Source organism: Molothrus ater, chromosome 2, assembly GCF_012460135.2.
Source record: "Molothrus ater isolate BHLD 08-10-18 breed brown headed cowbird chromosome 2, BPBGC_Mater_1.1, whole genome shotgun sequence".
Classification (NCBI taxonomy): domain Eukaryota; kingdom Metazoa; phylum Chordata; class Aves; order Passeriformes; family Icteridae; genus Molothrus; species Molothrus ater.
The window spans coordinates 10793645-10811155 of NC_050479.2; the positions used below are offsets into that span (position 1 = coordinate 10793645).

The window sequence follows — 17511 nt, forward strand, 5'->3', positions numbered from 1 at the left end:
CATAAAGTGAGCATTGCAATGTTTTCATCATCCCATTTACAAGCTCTTTCAAGTATTATGACATACAGTACCTCAGCTTTTCTATATCATTGTGCTGACAGTACTTTACTGACAATTTAAATATTACAGTTCTGTCAAAGATGAAACTTGAGTTGATTGTACAGAAAACTGTGGTTCACAGATTGATGGATTAGTAAAGTTTGCCTGATATACTCTCACAACAGGACAACTGTTGTTATAAGCACAGACATTATTTCTGTTTGCTGCTGATGATGTTCATATTGATGGAGTTCACAATCTTTGAGCTACCTGTCTAGAATTGATTTGGATTACAATGGATTCAATTTCATGAAAAAAAATGTAGAGCTAAAATGCTCTCAGATTTTAGCAAATTATCCTTCCTTGCAACTGATGTTTCAAATGTTTCCTAATGTTAAATCACTGTAAAAATTTGCATATATTCTACTTAATATGGTTATATTGTTCCTACTAAGACAAAGTTTTCCTGTGTAATGATTATCTCATGCAAGCTACTTGACTAGTTCAAGCTCCAGATTATTTAGTGGGAAATGTATACACTCGAACAAATATCCTGATTAACCAGAGAATAAAACTAACCCATATTTATCTTTGCTAGCACACAGGAAAAGTGCATTAAAATGAAAGAGGATACCTGGAATTTAAGAAAATTTTGTTAGTAGCATTTTTAAGGATCATTGTCATAGACATGGCAGAGTTATACCTATTCATTACTTAATTCTATTAACTTTGAATTTAAAACTTATTCCCTGAGGTTACTTGCATTATATGATTTTATGGGAGACCTGCAGTAGGGCCTGTAGATTTTAGAACCTCTTTTTATTATTTTTTTTTAATATTCTTAATTTTGTCAGGAACATCTTATTGTAGAATATGATTATACACTTCGCTATCATATTTTTTAATGATGTCATAGTTTTAATATGGAAAGCCATCTGGCTCTGAGGAAGAGATTTCTTATATATGTAAGATAAATATATATAATGCATAATTTCTATAAGAATTCTGCTTCTAGTTCATCTTCTTCTGTATTTCCCATATGCATTTTATTTAGTTCATTGAAAAATGGGTTGGTTTCCCTGTTGTTTTTTAAATGTAGATATTTTAATGCTCTGATTCATCTTTTCTCTTCTTTTTTCCTTTGGTAATCCTTCATCTACTGACAGATAGAGCAGGTTTTTTGCACTTTTTTCTACTGTGTCGTATTTCAGAATATAGGAATTCATTGGACACATGACACATCCAGAACTCTGGCAGCAAGAATCCCCTTTCAAAATGGTTTATGAAGCCAGTCATACCCATGCTAGATATTGTAACTCATAATTCTATACAGTTTTTTAAACTGTAATTAATTTGTGGAATTTTTCCAGCCATTCATGCTTACTAACAACTGTGCTGTTACTGGATTTCATGTTAGTAGAAAAAGCATGAAATATTGTAAAAAATCTGCTATACATATAATTATAAATTATCATTCTACAAAATTTCAGAATCAAAAAAAATCTATTTTTAATCTTACGCAGTGGAATACATATTTGATGTGTAATAAGTGATTCTTATCAAGAATAATCACGTAATATGAAATTCAGAGTAATTTTTCTGCTGTAGCTCAATAGAACCCAATTACCCATAATTTAGAACTGAGTGTGCTCACATGCACTCTCCAAATAGATCTGTCAGTAACACTGTGCTTGGTGACAGATTTGTACACAAATAGCCAAGGAACTGAAATTTTACAGGAAGTTGTCTTTCTCTGGCAGATAAAGACAAATTCCAGGTAGTGAAAATAAACTGAGGCTTGAGTCTCTAGCACTCGGATTTCTCTTCTAAGAGCAGTGAGATGGATAAGTCCCTAAAGGCTACTGTCACTTTAGCTCCTAATGATCTTCTGTTTTCCTTTTTTTCTAAAAAATTAGCTCTGTTTGCTTCTGTCAACCACGTTACAAAATCTCCCAAGGCATTGTTGATAACTGCTTGCAGATCATTCTCTTCAACATGAAAGATAGATGGGGAATTTGTTTGAGATACATAAGTATATTTGTACATGTATATATATATACATGATTTCTCTTTTATTTATTTTTTTCTCTCATGGACATTCTTATACTCCTTTACAGAACATCAATTGTATTATCTTGTTCTTTCTGTAGAAGATCTGCTTTAAAAAAAAGCAAAATTCTGACTTAGAAATTTGATACCTTTTTCATAGACCACTAATTTTAAACATAAGAGATATATCACTTACCAATTCTGAAGTGCTTAGATACATTTCACCTATTTTTAATATTTAGAAAATTGGTCTACTTGGTTGAAAAAACCTAAAATGTCAATATACATAGGCACATATATTAATCTTCACTTGGTTACTTAAACATGTTGAACTCAAGAAGTGCCTTCTTGTGTGGCTCAGATGAGCTGATATTCAGGCCTACTGAAAAGAAGGCCACTTCACTCAGGTGCTTAAGTATGTCCTGGCACCTTATAACATTTCAATTAAAGTTTCTCCTGTTCTTTAAATGTGCAATTTTTTAGTCAGGGATGAGGTTTTGTGGAAATGCTGCCTCCTTTATATCAGTGGGATATATCTTGGACTATTTAGAGGCATTTTATGTTTTTATCATCTGATATTTCTTGCAATCAGATTAGTAACATGAATATCTGAATTATCCATGCCCTGAGGGTGTAAAACAAAGACTTAAGTAGACCTGAGTAAGGAGCACAGAGTGTGAGACATTTTCTGGGAAAGTCAAATGAGATTTGTTGAGTAATGACACAGACTCAGCCAGCTTTCCCTCCACATGATAGATTGCTGACAAGGAGGAAACATGTTCCTTATTGTGACTCATTCCAGAGACAAGACATCTACCATTCCCTTTTGATTTATAAATATTCATTTAGTCTGCTTAATGTAAGTCACGTTTCTCAAGACCTAAAAATTCAAATTATTATTCATGTGGGGGATGTTATGGAATGTACTTTCCCCTGCCCCCCCCAACAAATAGCAAATTATAGTGCTAGAGCTCTAGGAACTCAGGGAACCCAGAGTATTTTTTCTTTCTTTTTGCAGGGTGGTTTTGTATGCAATTATTTCAATGCATTGCCTTCGCATTTACATAAGGACTTCAAGGACTTTATATTTTACAAAATAGTAAATACAGTGCAATAACTTTAATTAGTTAAAAAATTACAAGCGATTTTGTCAGGTCAGGAAATGTAAATACTGACATGCAGAACTTTTGAGCAAATAGCATTTTGTTTCCCCTCCAGCCATCAACTTCCTCAGATCTATTTCATTCAGCCTTCAAAGAAAGGATGGGCATTCAATTATTATAGCAGGTTATTGCAAAATTACTCCTATTATCAATGTTATGGTTTAGTTAGCATTTTGTACCAATCTCCCTTTTTTATGAACAATTACTTTTTATTTATAAAAACAATGTTTTTTTTCTATTTTTTAAAATCTTGCTATTACAGAGCATTAAGGATAGCCTGGGGAGACTGCAAGGTCATGTAGAAATTATTAACAACAAGAAGACATCGGCTCTGAAAAATGTTACACCAAAGGAAGCAGCAAATATACAAGAAAAGCTGACTCAGCTTAATTCTGAATGGGAGAAAGTTAACAAGATGTACAGGGACCGACAGGTGTAAGTAACTTTTAAAACTTACTCTTTCTGATGGCTTGGTATTTGGCCTATTGTTGATGATTGGTTTTATGCTTCTTTTTGTCACAAACAATAATTTCTTCTAACTAAGGAGAGAATATCTATATAGAACTGTTATTTAATTTGTGAATGTTCTAGTAAAACTGAAAATATGAAAATTTTTTGACCAGCTATCACTTGCATTGACCCATTGAACTGGTAATGGTACATAAATTGCTATGATTTATGGGATATACCTTTTTTTCCAGCATGAATACTTAAGAGTTAACAAATAACTTTGCCTTAGATTAAAAAGTCGTAGTTTCAAGAATGTATTGAATTACCACAGAAAAGTCCATTACAATTCTTCTGAGAATGAATGGCATTAATGTGATAATGAAAATCATTTTATATATATCAATTGTTCCATTTATTGAAACTTTCCATTCATAGGAATTCTACAAAATTGGCTCTTTGGCTTTTCAGTCAATACTGAAAACTTGACATTAAAAGTTTTGTTTGCTATGCCACCTCAAAATACAAGAGATTGATATTTGATAGAATATCACTTTTTGCACTACAAATATGTTTTGAAATATCATTTATCTAAGAAAATGTTGTTAAAATTTTTGTCATTATTATACAAAAAATTAGCTTTATGTGCAAATTATTACATTAATGATAGAATAAGACATGATTCTAAATGTGTAAGCAGTTACTGGAAGAAAAAAAAATACTTCATGTGCATTTAGCCTGTACCAACTTTGCTCTACAATCCAATTCTTGGTAACGTCCATGTTTTCCTTATTTAGAAATATTGGTAAATAGCTGTCACTTTGCAGATTCCTAGAGACATTATTTCCACTGTCAGCCAGTCTCTAGCTTTGATTTTAGATTGCTGGAGAGAGAAGAGTGTAAAGCTTAAAAAAATAATAATCAGAGAGATAAATAGTAAAAAATCTAAGTCAGTAATATTTGTGTCATCTCTGCTTCATCTCAACTGTTAAAGTGTAAGAAATTGAGACAGTTTTATAGTGTGGTAAAGTTTACAAATTCTTCTTCTTTGCCTGCTGTTCTGTTGGTTTTGGTTTTTTCAAATAGCAAGTCCTGTTCTAATGTGGTAAGAAAATTCCTTCTCAGTCATGATGCCATGTACAAAAATGAAGGATAAGTTAGAAAAAAGGTTGAAGAAAATCTGCTCACACAGATAATAAGACCAGGAGATATTTACTTTTGAGCTTTTCCCAGAGACTGGCTTCGCCCAGAGTCTTACTGGTTTAATACACCAAGCTCTGAGAAACCTTTGGAATCTCCTTTCTCTAGACTGGCTTTTCCCAGCCTGTTACTGTTTTAGTAGACCAATCTTTGAGAAACCTTTGGAATCCCCTTATATGCATTTTCTGACACTTGTGCATAGCAAGGACAGCAATTTAGTTAGTTGAAAGCTTGGACTATGATCACTGACACTCAATTATTCATTATTTAGGCTGTAGTGGTATTTAGCCAGCAGCAGAAGTCTTGAGAGGTGAAATGAATTAGTGTTTGTCAGGTATTTTGAGGTAATCAGATAAAGGCAGTGGAGAACTGTAAAGTATGATTACTGTCTAGCTGGCCTTTGCCTTGGGCACTTACCCTGGTGCAGTATGATGGACAGCAGCTCAAGGTGATGATAAGCTTGACTGCTCTCTGATTCATACACCTTTATTTTTCTTTTTAATATTTTTGGTTTGGTGTCAGCCTTAAAGAGGTCTTTTTTGAACTCTAGATGGTCCCTATAGCTCCTGCTGTTCTTTGAGGGGCATTTGGACTGCACAGGAATCCAAGGGATGAGGTGAAGGAAGACAATATGGCCTTAAGCATTTTACTTCTAGAAGTTTGTGTCTGTAAGGGGTGAAAGTATCAGTGTAACTCTGCCCTGGAGACATGGATGAAGCTGTGTTTAGGAGATATGCTATTGATGATGATGCTAAAGGACAGGTTTGGAATTATTATTGGAGCTGTCTTTCTTTCAAGGGAGCATTTCTAAGTGAATGTGAGTATTCCATGTTTGAAAGGTACCAGGAACAAAAATACTGGGACTGTGTTCATTTCTGAATATTGGTTTTATGAAATCAAAGGCTTGTAATAACATGGAAATTATTGTTTTAATAAATGAAAAGTCAACTATTACTTTGTTCTTCCGTGACAGATGGAAGAACAAAGCAACTTTCCTTACCAATGTTGTTACAAGCAGAGAGCTTACTCTAAATGTTATAGAAGTGATTAGAAACCTTCATGTTGCATTTTTTTGTGTGAAATTGATTTCCTTGAAGTCCTGATTCATATCTAGATACTTTGTAATTAACTCTAGAGTGAGTTCCTTTTAATTAGAAATCAAAATAGATTTTCAGTTTGTTTTATAGCAGAGCCTGCACAGTTTGACAGAAATACGCTATGAATGGTGAGCACTCAAATACCTTTATAAGTGCAGTTCTTCTACAGTTTTTGAAAATCTTATTTCACACTTTGACTTTATCATATTTCCTGTATTTAAATAGAGTTCATATTGTACTTAGTGTAATATAACAGACAATATTTCACTGGGGAAAAAAAAATGCTGTGGTCATCCTAGAGTGTCCTTCCAGTGGCTTTAGAAACCTAGGACGAATGCAAATTTTTTATTCTCTCACAAACACAGTGAACCACTAATCTTCACATACTAATTTTTAAAGTCAAGCATGTATCTAAGCATGGTTCTTTGATAGGAGTGACTTTCTTTTCTGTTCCAATTAATATCAGAACATGGTAACTCATTATGTTCCCAACAGATAAATGGGAGTGACATCATCTTACACCAAGTGCAATTTTTTTCCTTGGTTTCAGTTTTATGAGCGCAAAACAAACTCAGGAAACAGCAGTGCTCTGATTTGTCTTTTGTGAGCAAAAGAGCAATTGATGATTAAATTTATAACTTCAACCTTTGCTTGATGCTAAATTTTTATGTTATCTTTCCAAAAGTTGTATTAAGATAATAGAATCTGAATTTTGAAAGGTAAGGTGTTAGTGCCAGTAAGAATAACCACTCAGATGTCATAGTTTTTACTGTCCTTGTACCAGAATTTCACAATAGTCTTCCTTCTTTCCAACAGTTATAAATACTGGAGTTTTTTTGGTATTAATCATGATTATTTAGGAAGTGACACTAACACCAGGTTCCCTATATACCAATTAAATGTACGATTCAATTAAATGAAAACATAATTTTTTTAAATGAGAACATATAATTCTTGGAGAAAAAAAACCTCAATAAAAGATAGACTTTTAAATTACTATCTTATATAACTTTTTATCCTATCAGCATGCCACTTGTAAAAGATCTTGTTTGTCTTTTCAGGATATCATCTTCCCATTATATTTATGCCTAAGTCTTTTTTCTGTAAACAAGTGCTCCCTAAAATTAAGGAAGCATTAAAACTGTCAGAAATCACTGAATCAATGAAGTTCAACAAAGTTTTCCAAAACTGATGTTAGTTTAAAATATTTCTTTAGGAATTGCAGATGAGAATGTTAAAAAAAAAAGATACACAAGGCAGAAAAAGTAAGAAAACACTCAAATTAATATAATTCAAAAGCAAAATACTGAAGTGCCAGGCAACTAATTTTTGCCTTTTTCATGTCTTATTTAGGAATTATCTTCCAGGGCCTACATTACTGACTATATTAATGCACATCTAATTAATCTCAAATCCACTAAAAATTAAATGTTGTGAGAGAATGTGGAGAAGTTGATATCAGATATCTTTAGAAAGTGCTTCTAGATAATTCTGAAAAGTAGAAAAAAGTGATATGCCAATCTTTTATAAGAAAAGATAGCAAATCCATAATAACGATAATAAAAATACATTGAGGCTGTATGAAATTCACAGAAAACTAGCAATTTTTATAGTAATAAGAGTAAAACATAAAAAAAGTTAATAGGTTTATACTAAGAATTAGTTTCATTTTTGGATAACAGTACCACTGTCAACTTTTTCTGGATAACATTAAATTAGCTCTTGATTATCTTGGTAAGGGTGAAGGAAAACATTCATTATACATAAAGAATTGATTCATTGTCAGAGAAATAATATCTTGTGGTAATATTTTTATGACCACATGGTAGCAGATGTCATAATCCCTGACTGATATATTCTGTTGAGTTGAGAACTAATCAAGTTCTTGGATCAAGACATTAGAAAAAAGAAATCAAATACATTAATTTTTCAAATGTAAGTAACCTGCCTATGTTCTGAATTACTGCAGAACAAGAAAGCCTTGAGGACATTCCTGTTTATGGTATCTGAATCAGATCCAGCTTCTCTTGCTTAGTAGAAATTATAGAGATACAGTACTGAGAGATGTGCATTCAGCCCAAGTGATGTATTAAGAGTAAAGTTATCTTCTCGTAGTATGAGATATTTTCTTGGAGCAGTATCTATAAGCAAATGACAAGTGCAAACCCAGATGTTAGAATACTAAGGAAATTATTTTATTGAGTATAGATTTCCAGAAACATGAAACTCCTCTTTCATGGCCTCCACCTCTTACTTCAGAGTGGTCCAACTCTCTCATTCATCCCATGCAAATCTTGTATAGATTTCTCATTAACATTCCACTATGAAACCATGCTTAGGTCTGAATCCCTTTGTGACTGTTCATTATACAACTACTTAGCCTTTCAAAGAATCCAAACTGAACCAAAATATAAAAGGGAGACATTTAGAACTTTTTAAGAAAATGGTTTTGTAGCCTTGAGTGCCATATCTATCTTAAAGGACATCAAAATAGAATTATAGAATTATTGTAAGTGATTTTTAATTTTAATTAGATATACTAGGGAGCCATTTAGGCTATTTATGCTTTCCTTCCCAGAGTTTCTCAGTTGAGGATTTCCAATTTCCATCTGAGGCACTAACAATGCTGTGTAAATGTGAAGTCATTGAAGATATGAGTCAGGTGACCTACCTTTAGCTATCCAGGTTTTAGTTACCTATTTTGCAGTACTTGCTTGTGTTCTTTCTCAATTCAATCCTGCCAGGCAATCCTTTCACAGGTAACTGCTGCACTATTTATTGTGAGTCTCTGACTCTTCAGGGAGACCAGACAAGATAAGACTAGAGACATTACTTTTGGATAGATGAAATTAGGGGAGATTAATCTTAAGCTAGAAAGTATAACAAAACAATGCAGTTTAATTTATATCTAAATGTGTTTTATATATCTCTTTCACTAAGCCCAGTCAGCATTTCTTTGTACTTGCTTTAACTCTGACAAAGTGAATGACAAAAATTAATGTTAGCTGGCTTTGTTTCAGTACTAGGAGAAGAGCAACTAGTGGAAGGCATAGATATTTTAAGAGAAAGTGAGAAATAGTGACTGTTCTCTTCTGAAAAAATGTCTGCTCACATATTTCTGTTGAGGTTGTAAGTCTTGTTATTAGAATTACCCTTGGCTCAGGATTCAAGGTGAAAGTGAAAACCAGAACAGATTAGTTCATCCCCAATGTGAGAAGAAAATTATTTCCTTTCTAATGTTAATCTCAAAATAGTTACCATGCCTTATTTACATGCAGGGTAGATTTTTTTTCCTTCCTTTCTTTCACAAATTGTGACTCAAATTGTTCATTTAGATTTTGAAAAGGGCAGCTTATAATGCTTGAGTCTTACAGCCAACATTAGTTGTTAATTTATTTCCATACCCTGCTTACTGTATAAAAATGCATTCCATAGCAGTTGCTATATAATCAAATTCTTGCAACAAATTTGCCACTTGATTTACCCCCATAATATTGCACCATCAAATTAATGTATTGGTAAGTTTCACTGGTTACTTAATTGCTAGCAAGTAAGTATAAAATAATATATAACAAGCAGGTGTAATATAACATATAAATGTTTTATTATGGACAATCTAGATAGGGCTTTCTGTCAATGTTTATAAGGTAAAGAAACCCAAAATATATATAAATATTTGTGTGGCCTAGTTTATAACTAAAAAGATTAAATTTGTAGCAAAGTTGGAAAATATGTTTACCTTATATATGGACATTAAATGTCTCTTTTCATGGGGCACTATATATAAGATCATCTTCTAAATGGAACTGCTATAAGTAAAATTTAAAATTATTTGTTAAACTTTAATAGCAAATTTAAGGCAGGATAAGAAAAAACACTGCAGCTTTTGGGAAGAGAGCTATGTTTAATAAATCTTTGTCATAGTGTAATTAAAGAGTTTAAAGCAGGAAAATGTTATGGGACTTGAAGGTGCCTGTATTGTAAAATGAGGTGAAAATAATTCAGAATTTCTTTTAATAAGTAGAGGAGATAATCTTGCATGTGTTTGTGCTGTGAAAGTGTTTCAGATGAAAAAGGATCTTGTATGTTTTAAAATCTCCAGCCCTCAAGGCTGACAATTAGCATAACTTAGCATAACTTTACTGTAAAATGCTCAGTGACAAAACTGCACCACATTCATACAGGAATTATTGTAGAGCCTTTTTCTGCTGTACAAACAAAGATTTTCACTGAAATTTCTGGGAAATGTTATGGCTTAGTCATGAATATGTGGGCTGTAGAACTATGGGAATGCAAATATGTATGAAGAGAATTGCAGGCAGAAGCAAATAGACTCTGAGCCATCTGGATATGAACTGTCTGGGGCCTTCATGTCAGATACACAAAAAAATATGACACGGTGGGCAGTGTCATAAGCTATGAGACACAGCTGCATTGAAGGGTATACTTGCTTTAGGGACAATGCTGGGTTAGTGCATCTGTAACTTCCCAGATAGTCCTGATTTATAGACAACCATCTCAAGGCACAGGCAGAGCTCATTCATGCTTAGCTGCAGCCATCCATGTAGATATAGCCTGAGAGAACTGCAGGATATCCTCAGGTCCAAAACTTTATTTGCTGTGACTTCCATTACCTTCTGTAAGTGTTGAAAATAAGGTATACTTTCACTGTTGGTATTGAATCATTGCATTGTGCTGTGCCAGAATTTTTTAGCTGGATGAATATTTAGCTGGGTCAGCTGTGCACTGGGTGAAGGATGAGATTGCAGGAACTTCCATTAGGTCCAATGCATATTGGATGTACTAAGGTGAGCTCCTTTGCAGAATTCCCTTAATTCCCTTGAAGCTTTTTAAGGAATTGCTGCTCTCTAGTTGCCATGGTGCAGTGTACACCTCCCTGCAAGTACCTCCCAGGAAAGCATTTTTGGCAGTAGAGGGAGCCTAGTCTTTTAACATCTGTAGCTAAAGTCAGAAGTTACAGTTTTCTGGTTTATACAGTTTTCATCACTATTGTTTCTCAGCTCTCAGTACATGTTGTTGCTATCATCTCATAAATATAATTTTCTCTTGCTTCCTCCAAGGCAGTTTGAAAGGAACTTTTTTCTTTTATTATATGTATTACATAAACCCCTATGTGCCAAAGAGACAAGAAGACCCACATTAAGTTTGGAGTAGAAAGCAGCAAGTTTTGTGTTTAGACTCTGGTACTAATTGTTTTGAGGTTACGAGGTTCAGTCTGGTGACCTTCAGTAATTCAGGAGGGACAGTCAACTTTGAAATTTTCTTTCTTTTTTTATGGGCAAGTCAGTGTTTGAGGTGATTTTGGTGAAAGCTAGTTAATATTTCTGGTGTGATCCAAAATGTTGCAGCTATGGAACTGACAAAAAACATTTACTTTGTCTAATTCTTATAGCACTAGGTACACTGCACATTAATAGAGTAGTTTCTGCTCCCTAAAATTTGACCCTTGAGATTAATTTAGCCTTTTATTTATTTATTTTTATTTGTCTGTGAAACTATGAATATTGTTTACCATAGGAAAAAAGTTTCCTTCTTAACTTGAAGCAGTGTATTGCAGGGATGTTTTTGTAAAAGTAGGCAAAACACCTGCTTCCTATTTACTGTTATTTTGAGGGGACTGTGGCATCCCATCCTTAACATTTATAGATGCCATTTTCAAAAAAGAACAACAAAAGTCAGATGGGCCATAAACACTTACAAAGTTTTATTACTAAATTATACACATGATGGAAATTGGTATAAGTCTGTTATACTATAAGTAAACAGTGGTGGATTTTGACTAAGGGGTCAGGTGAAAGAGAAGAGAGAGAGAGAAATTTAAGAGAGGGAGAGAGGGAAAAAAGAGAAAAAAAGAGAGAAAGGATCGCAGGGATCCAGCTGATGGGGTGAGCACCAGCCAGGTTTGTGGAGGCACCTTTTTAAAACTAAGTTTTCCCCACCCTGGAGCTAAGCTTCTTGCTTTCTATGCAAATTAATTATCATCTTCAGTTTGCTCTTCTGGATCTCTCTGAAAGTAGGTCAGAGAGTTTGTGGGGGATTTTAGGAGTCTTGACTGGGGCATAAAGACTACTGGGCTGGTCTTTGGCCAACAGTCCATGCCCTCTCCTCGACCTCATTCCTGTACTTGCCCTATACTGTGCTGTTCCTAGCTCCAGGAGCCAGAACGAGGACAATTGTCCCGTGAAAGCACTGCCCTACCTCTACCTGGCCCCTTCTTCAGCCACATGCTGTTCTTTCTCACAGTGTGCTCTCACCAACAACCCTTGGCTGGCTCTGGCCTTCGGGCTATTGGTGTTTGAGACATGCTTAACCACTTCTGGGCTTCTGCAGGGGACTGTGTCATAAATGCATTGCAAGTAGTTTTTTTCCAATGTTATATTATTTGTTTCTTCCTGGAATATATAGTTTCTTCTAAATTAGACTTTCATTATTTCATCTGATTGGTAATTTTAAGTGTCTAGTTGCTTTTCTAGTAAAAGAGAGATTAATTCTTAGTGTAAGGTTAAAAATTTTCTTCCAGCAGTTACACTAAAATAAAATGAGTGACAATTATTTTGCTGTTCTTCTATATCATTAAGCCTGATATCACTCAGGAAAATTGGGTTTAGTAATAACTCCATTAAGACCTTGAGGCAATTCTCTATCTATTAGGGCTACATAAGGATAGCACTGTAAGATTGTATAGCCTCAATTCTAGTCAGATTATCTGATTTACTCTTTCTGTCCACAAGTCTTGTATGACAGCAAGAAAATTAAAAAGAAGTGGGTGCCAAGATTGAAAAACAATAAAGCAAAAAATTCAGAATAAATTCCCATTGAATACCAAGCATACCTATATTTTGCATCTGTGTATGCATTAGCTGGGCAGCTGTAACACAGTTGCCAATCACAATGGAACTCAGGGACCCTCTGCTTGTCTTTTTATAGTGTTAAAACAAGTAAAATGTTATTTCTTCTCTCCAGCAACCAATTTTTCAAAATCCTATAACAGCACAATTACCTCTGAGACTTCCTTCTCAGATTTGGCTGAAATTGGCTAAAAGGCTAGAAAATTTATTATGGGAAATGAATGATGGACAACATAATCACTGAAGTTTCATTTCCTTAGGTTTTATTTGCTTACCCTGTTAGTCATAAAAAATTCACTAGAATCCCTTTTAGCACCTTATCTCTGTGTGATTACACCTTGCTGCCACATTTTCCCTTTCTCCTGAGCTATGTGGGATCTAGCTATGGTGGCTTAGAGAGTTTTCATTTCCTTAATTAGTGTCATAGAATCACAGAATAATTCCAGTTAGAAGAACTGTCAGGGACTCTCCTAGTCTAATATTCTGCACAAAACATGGTCAACACTAATGAAACAGGTTACTTTAGCCAGACAGGTCTTAAAGACCTTCAACAACAGAGACTGATCAACTTCTTGACAACCTGCTCCACAGCTTGACTGTCCTCATGGTGCAATTTTTCCTTATATCTGGTTAAACATATTTGCTTTTATGCCTGTTGCCTTTTTTCCTCACACTATGCATCCCTCCAAGCAGCCTGACTGAAGCTCTTCAATGACCTCCTCACAGAACAAGGGCCCAGCCCCATGACTTCGTGGTGTTGTCCTGATGAATTCACTCCAGTTCATTAAGGTCCTGTTTTGACCAGTGCAAAACTGGCCACTGTGTTCTAGATGTGGCACAGTGAGACCTGAACAAGGAAGGGTAGTCTTTTCTCTCTGTCTGCTGGCTGTGCTGCTGCCAACGCAGCCCAGGATATATTTGGTTGTTTTGGCTAACAAGGCATACTGCTGGCTCATGTCCCACTTGCTGCCCACAGTACCCCAGATCCCTTTTTTCAAAGTCACTTCCCAGCCAATCAATTTCCAAACTATATTCTTGTGAGGGGTTCTTCCTTCATAGGTGCTGGACTTTGCATTTCTTGATTAATTCAGTGGGGCTTCTGTTGGCTCAGCCCTATTTAGCTCCCTCTAAATGGCAGCTCTGTGCCTAAGCATGCTGACTTTTCCACTTCTTCCACTTTAACGCTATGGGGGATGGAGGACTTTAGAACAACCCTCTTAGGGTTGTTAGCAGATGGAAAATTAGATTTGAGCAGGCAATATGCACTTGCAGCCCAGAAAGCCCCACTAGGCTGTAAAGCCTTTGCTGTCTCAGTGTCCTGAGGTGCAGCCTGGCTGGGGGAAAAGACTTGTAGGGTTTGAGTTCCGTGACATAATTCTCAACTAGAAGTCTACTTCTAGGACTTCACCTTCTTCAGTCTTGTCTGAAGCATGAAGGGCAGGGAGATCCTGCTGGTCCTTCTCCTTTTTTATAGGTTCATTATATTTTTCAGACTTTATGCAGTTTTATTATTTTAGAGCTCTGATATCATACTCATGGAAGAAAATGCATAATGCTTTTTGAATGGTAGGGGGTACTTAATCTGGTGGAAAATCCTGCAAAGAAATCAGGACCTTCTGATATAAGTATTCTCCTTTTAAGATATCCAAAGTCTCATGCATTCATCAGTAAGATTTCCTGCAGTCTCTCTCTAGAATTGGCTTGATATAGTCCTCTGGAATATGTTAATAATCAGGGGTTATTGTTCTGTAGTCCTGTGGTGTCTGTCCATCTTATCTAGGAAAGGACTTGGATTTCTTAAACTTATAAAGATTTTAAAAGTTTCAGAAAAGCAAGCATCTGCTTCTCAACAAACCAGAAACTGTGAATATAATTTCTAACCATGCAGATTTTCAGAAATGTCTTCTAAGTCTTACTTCATCATTTTACTCACAGTGTTTCTTTCAAACTCTTTGTTGTCAGTTCTAGTTAATAAATTCTAAAAGCGATAGTGTTTGATTTTCCTCTATCACTACAAAACAAAGAGCTTCTTTCCACCATTTTATTAGCTATTATTGTAAAGTGTTATGTCTGTCTGCAAAACTGTTTTTCCTGGCCATAAATTTGCCTTCCTAAGTATAAAGTGTAGCTATAGATTGAATCCTCTGTACATTTATCTTTGTGTGTGTAGTTGCATGCAAGTATGAAAGTGCTTTTAGCTGCTCCATTCTGATTTTGCTCTCAGGCTGAGAGACATTGCAGCTTTATTTGGAACCATTTGAGAAAGGGTAAAGAAACTTAATCTTTGTAAGGCTTTATGGTCCAGATTTTATTGACCGATGCAGCACTTCATTCTGCAGAACTGAAAGTTAAGTGGTTTTAGGTAAAAACACCTGTATGCATAGTTCTTGGCTGCCATAAAGCTTAGCTTTCTAAACCAAGTTATTCTCTAGGTGCAGGGCTTTAGAGCACTCACCTTCCTGGGCAAAAGGAGGCCTTTAACTGGTGTATCAGACACATTATTCCTTTAGTTCACATCAGAACTTTTGACACTGGCGTTTAATACCTAAAAAAAGAGTTGGCTTGTGCCACTTCCTTGCCACGAGGGGGAGAATTTTCTTTTTTCCTTGTTCCCTTTTATCTTCTGCAGTGATCATAACTACTTGAGCTGAATTTTTGCCTTATGTTCTCATGATATTATTATGGGTGGCATACTCACACATGAACAGAAATTTACACATGAGAGGTGTCAGATCCTGTGAGCTCATCAGTATGTATTTCATGATAGTCTTATATCTTTTGAGAAAGAAATCATATGGACTAAGTGGTATGGTAATGTGAAATTGAATTTTCTACAAACAAAATGAGAGAATACACTGAAGAAAAAATAGGCTATCAATATTTGTATGTTTTGTTTGCTAGCATAGTTAAAGAAAAGCAAAATATAAGGAAAATGTAGCTGAGAATAATCTAAATATTCTTTAAATAGATGTAAAATCAATACTTTGTAGCATATATTCCCCACAGCATAAATAAATGCCCCTGTTTCCATCTCAGAGAAAAGAAGAAAAATGCAACAATATAAGCTCAGTTTGAATAGCTGTTTAGAAGCAAGCACATTTTAAAGAATTCTGATTTCTAGGATTCATCTATTTAGTATTTATTCAGTAGCTTCCTCAGATTTCATCCATCATCTCAGAATTGTATGCCAAAATTTAGGTTCTTTTAATGTTTTTAACATGATAAAATTGTCACTTTGATTTTTAAAAGGGATCTCTGGAAATAGGATGCTGACAAAAATAATAAATCTCAACTTCCAGGGTTCAGCATTGTGTTCTAAAGCAGTAAAAGGTCAGAACTCGTTAACTCAGGAAAATTAATAGTTTAGGGATATAGTCCTGAAGAAAAATGTTTAACTATTAATCTTTTGTTTAAAATGTTGAAAATGTTTTGTTTAAATGCTTAATTTTTAACATTTTGTGGAAATATCTATTAACATGATTCCGTGTTTAATATAGCCAGCCTATATTATTATAGCATATAACATGCAGTAATTGTGATTGCTTTCCATGTAGAACTAAAAAATAACCAGTCAAATTAATTTGCAAGTTTCACTCCATAACAGAATTTTCGAAAAATCATCAAGACATTTGTTGAATATTTTGGTTTTTCAAAGCTGCACTCTGCCCTTTTATCATGTTGTGCATATAATGTTTTCTTTAATGATAGACATTCTGCAATTAAAGCTTGAATTTGTGGTATTTTAGGGCCACTCAAGACCCATTGCTTTCCCCTGATCCATGAGATTCTCTCCTGACTATTTTCTGGCAAAACCTTCAGAAGTGTTTTCCTGTGCACAAGACACTTCTACTTAGATGTCATATGGTTAAGGAAAAGAAATCTTAAGAAGAATCATAGCAGCTGTCTTATATATTAAATAGTTCCTAATTCCATATCTAGTCCTATTTGCCTCTTTTTGAGTTTTCTTAACAAATCTGGCTAAATCAACTCAAAACATCCCAAAAAATTGTATTATTGTTAGTTCATAAATAAGACAAGAAGAGCTGTGATAATCAGGTGCTTTTTAAAGGTTAGGTACAAATATTCTAATTTGCCAAGATGCGGACCCTAAATTCCATCCTAACACTCTACCCACATGAACACTTCCCTCAAGTGTCACCTTTATGGACATAAGGAGGGACTGAAGTGAGAAGCTGTGTCAGATGTTAGAAATAACAAAGTGTTGGGAAAACTTGTGTGATTTTTTTTTCTTGTTTTTTCCCCCCTTATTCCCTGGCTGCTCTCCCCCATGCCCTGCACCCGCGGGGCTGGGGCAGCCTGGTGGCTTTGCCATGTTCCCAGTGCAGGACTGGGTAACAGGAAAAGTGCTTTTTCCATCATTCCAGCATATTTTTCTCCTGCTTGTCAGGACACAGAATGCCCTCTGACTAGCTGGAAACCAAGATGAAATGTAAATCTGGGGAGTCACTGAGTTCTTCTTTTCCACTCAGGTTCACAGGCCCTCATGTAACACAAAAATGTGGTACAGACACCTACTGTTCCATGAATCTTTTTCTCAGGACTTTTTAAGGCTCTTCCATAAGTAGTGACTTATTTCTATCATCCTCTCTGATTTCAGTGTAGAAATAGTGGGATTAAGATTTTACC

General features: G+C 34.9%; 1 protein-coding gene across 3 annotated transcripts in view; it reads left to right on the forward strand.

The window, feature by feature from the left end:
* DMD (dystrophin) overlaps positions 1–17511 on the forward strand; it is a 1044614-nt gene that overhangs the window by 472205 nt on the left and 554898 nt on the right. For all 3 annotated transcript variants that reach the window (XM_054518613.1, XM_036378966.2, XM_036378958.2), the window contains exon 43: positions 3514–3686. In XM_054518613.1, the coding sequence (XP_054374588.1) occupies positions 3514–3686 (173 nt within the window). The remainder of the gene's footprint in view (positions 1–3513; positions 3687–17511) is intronic.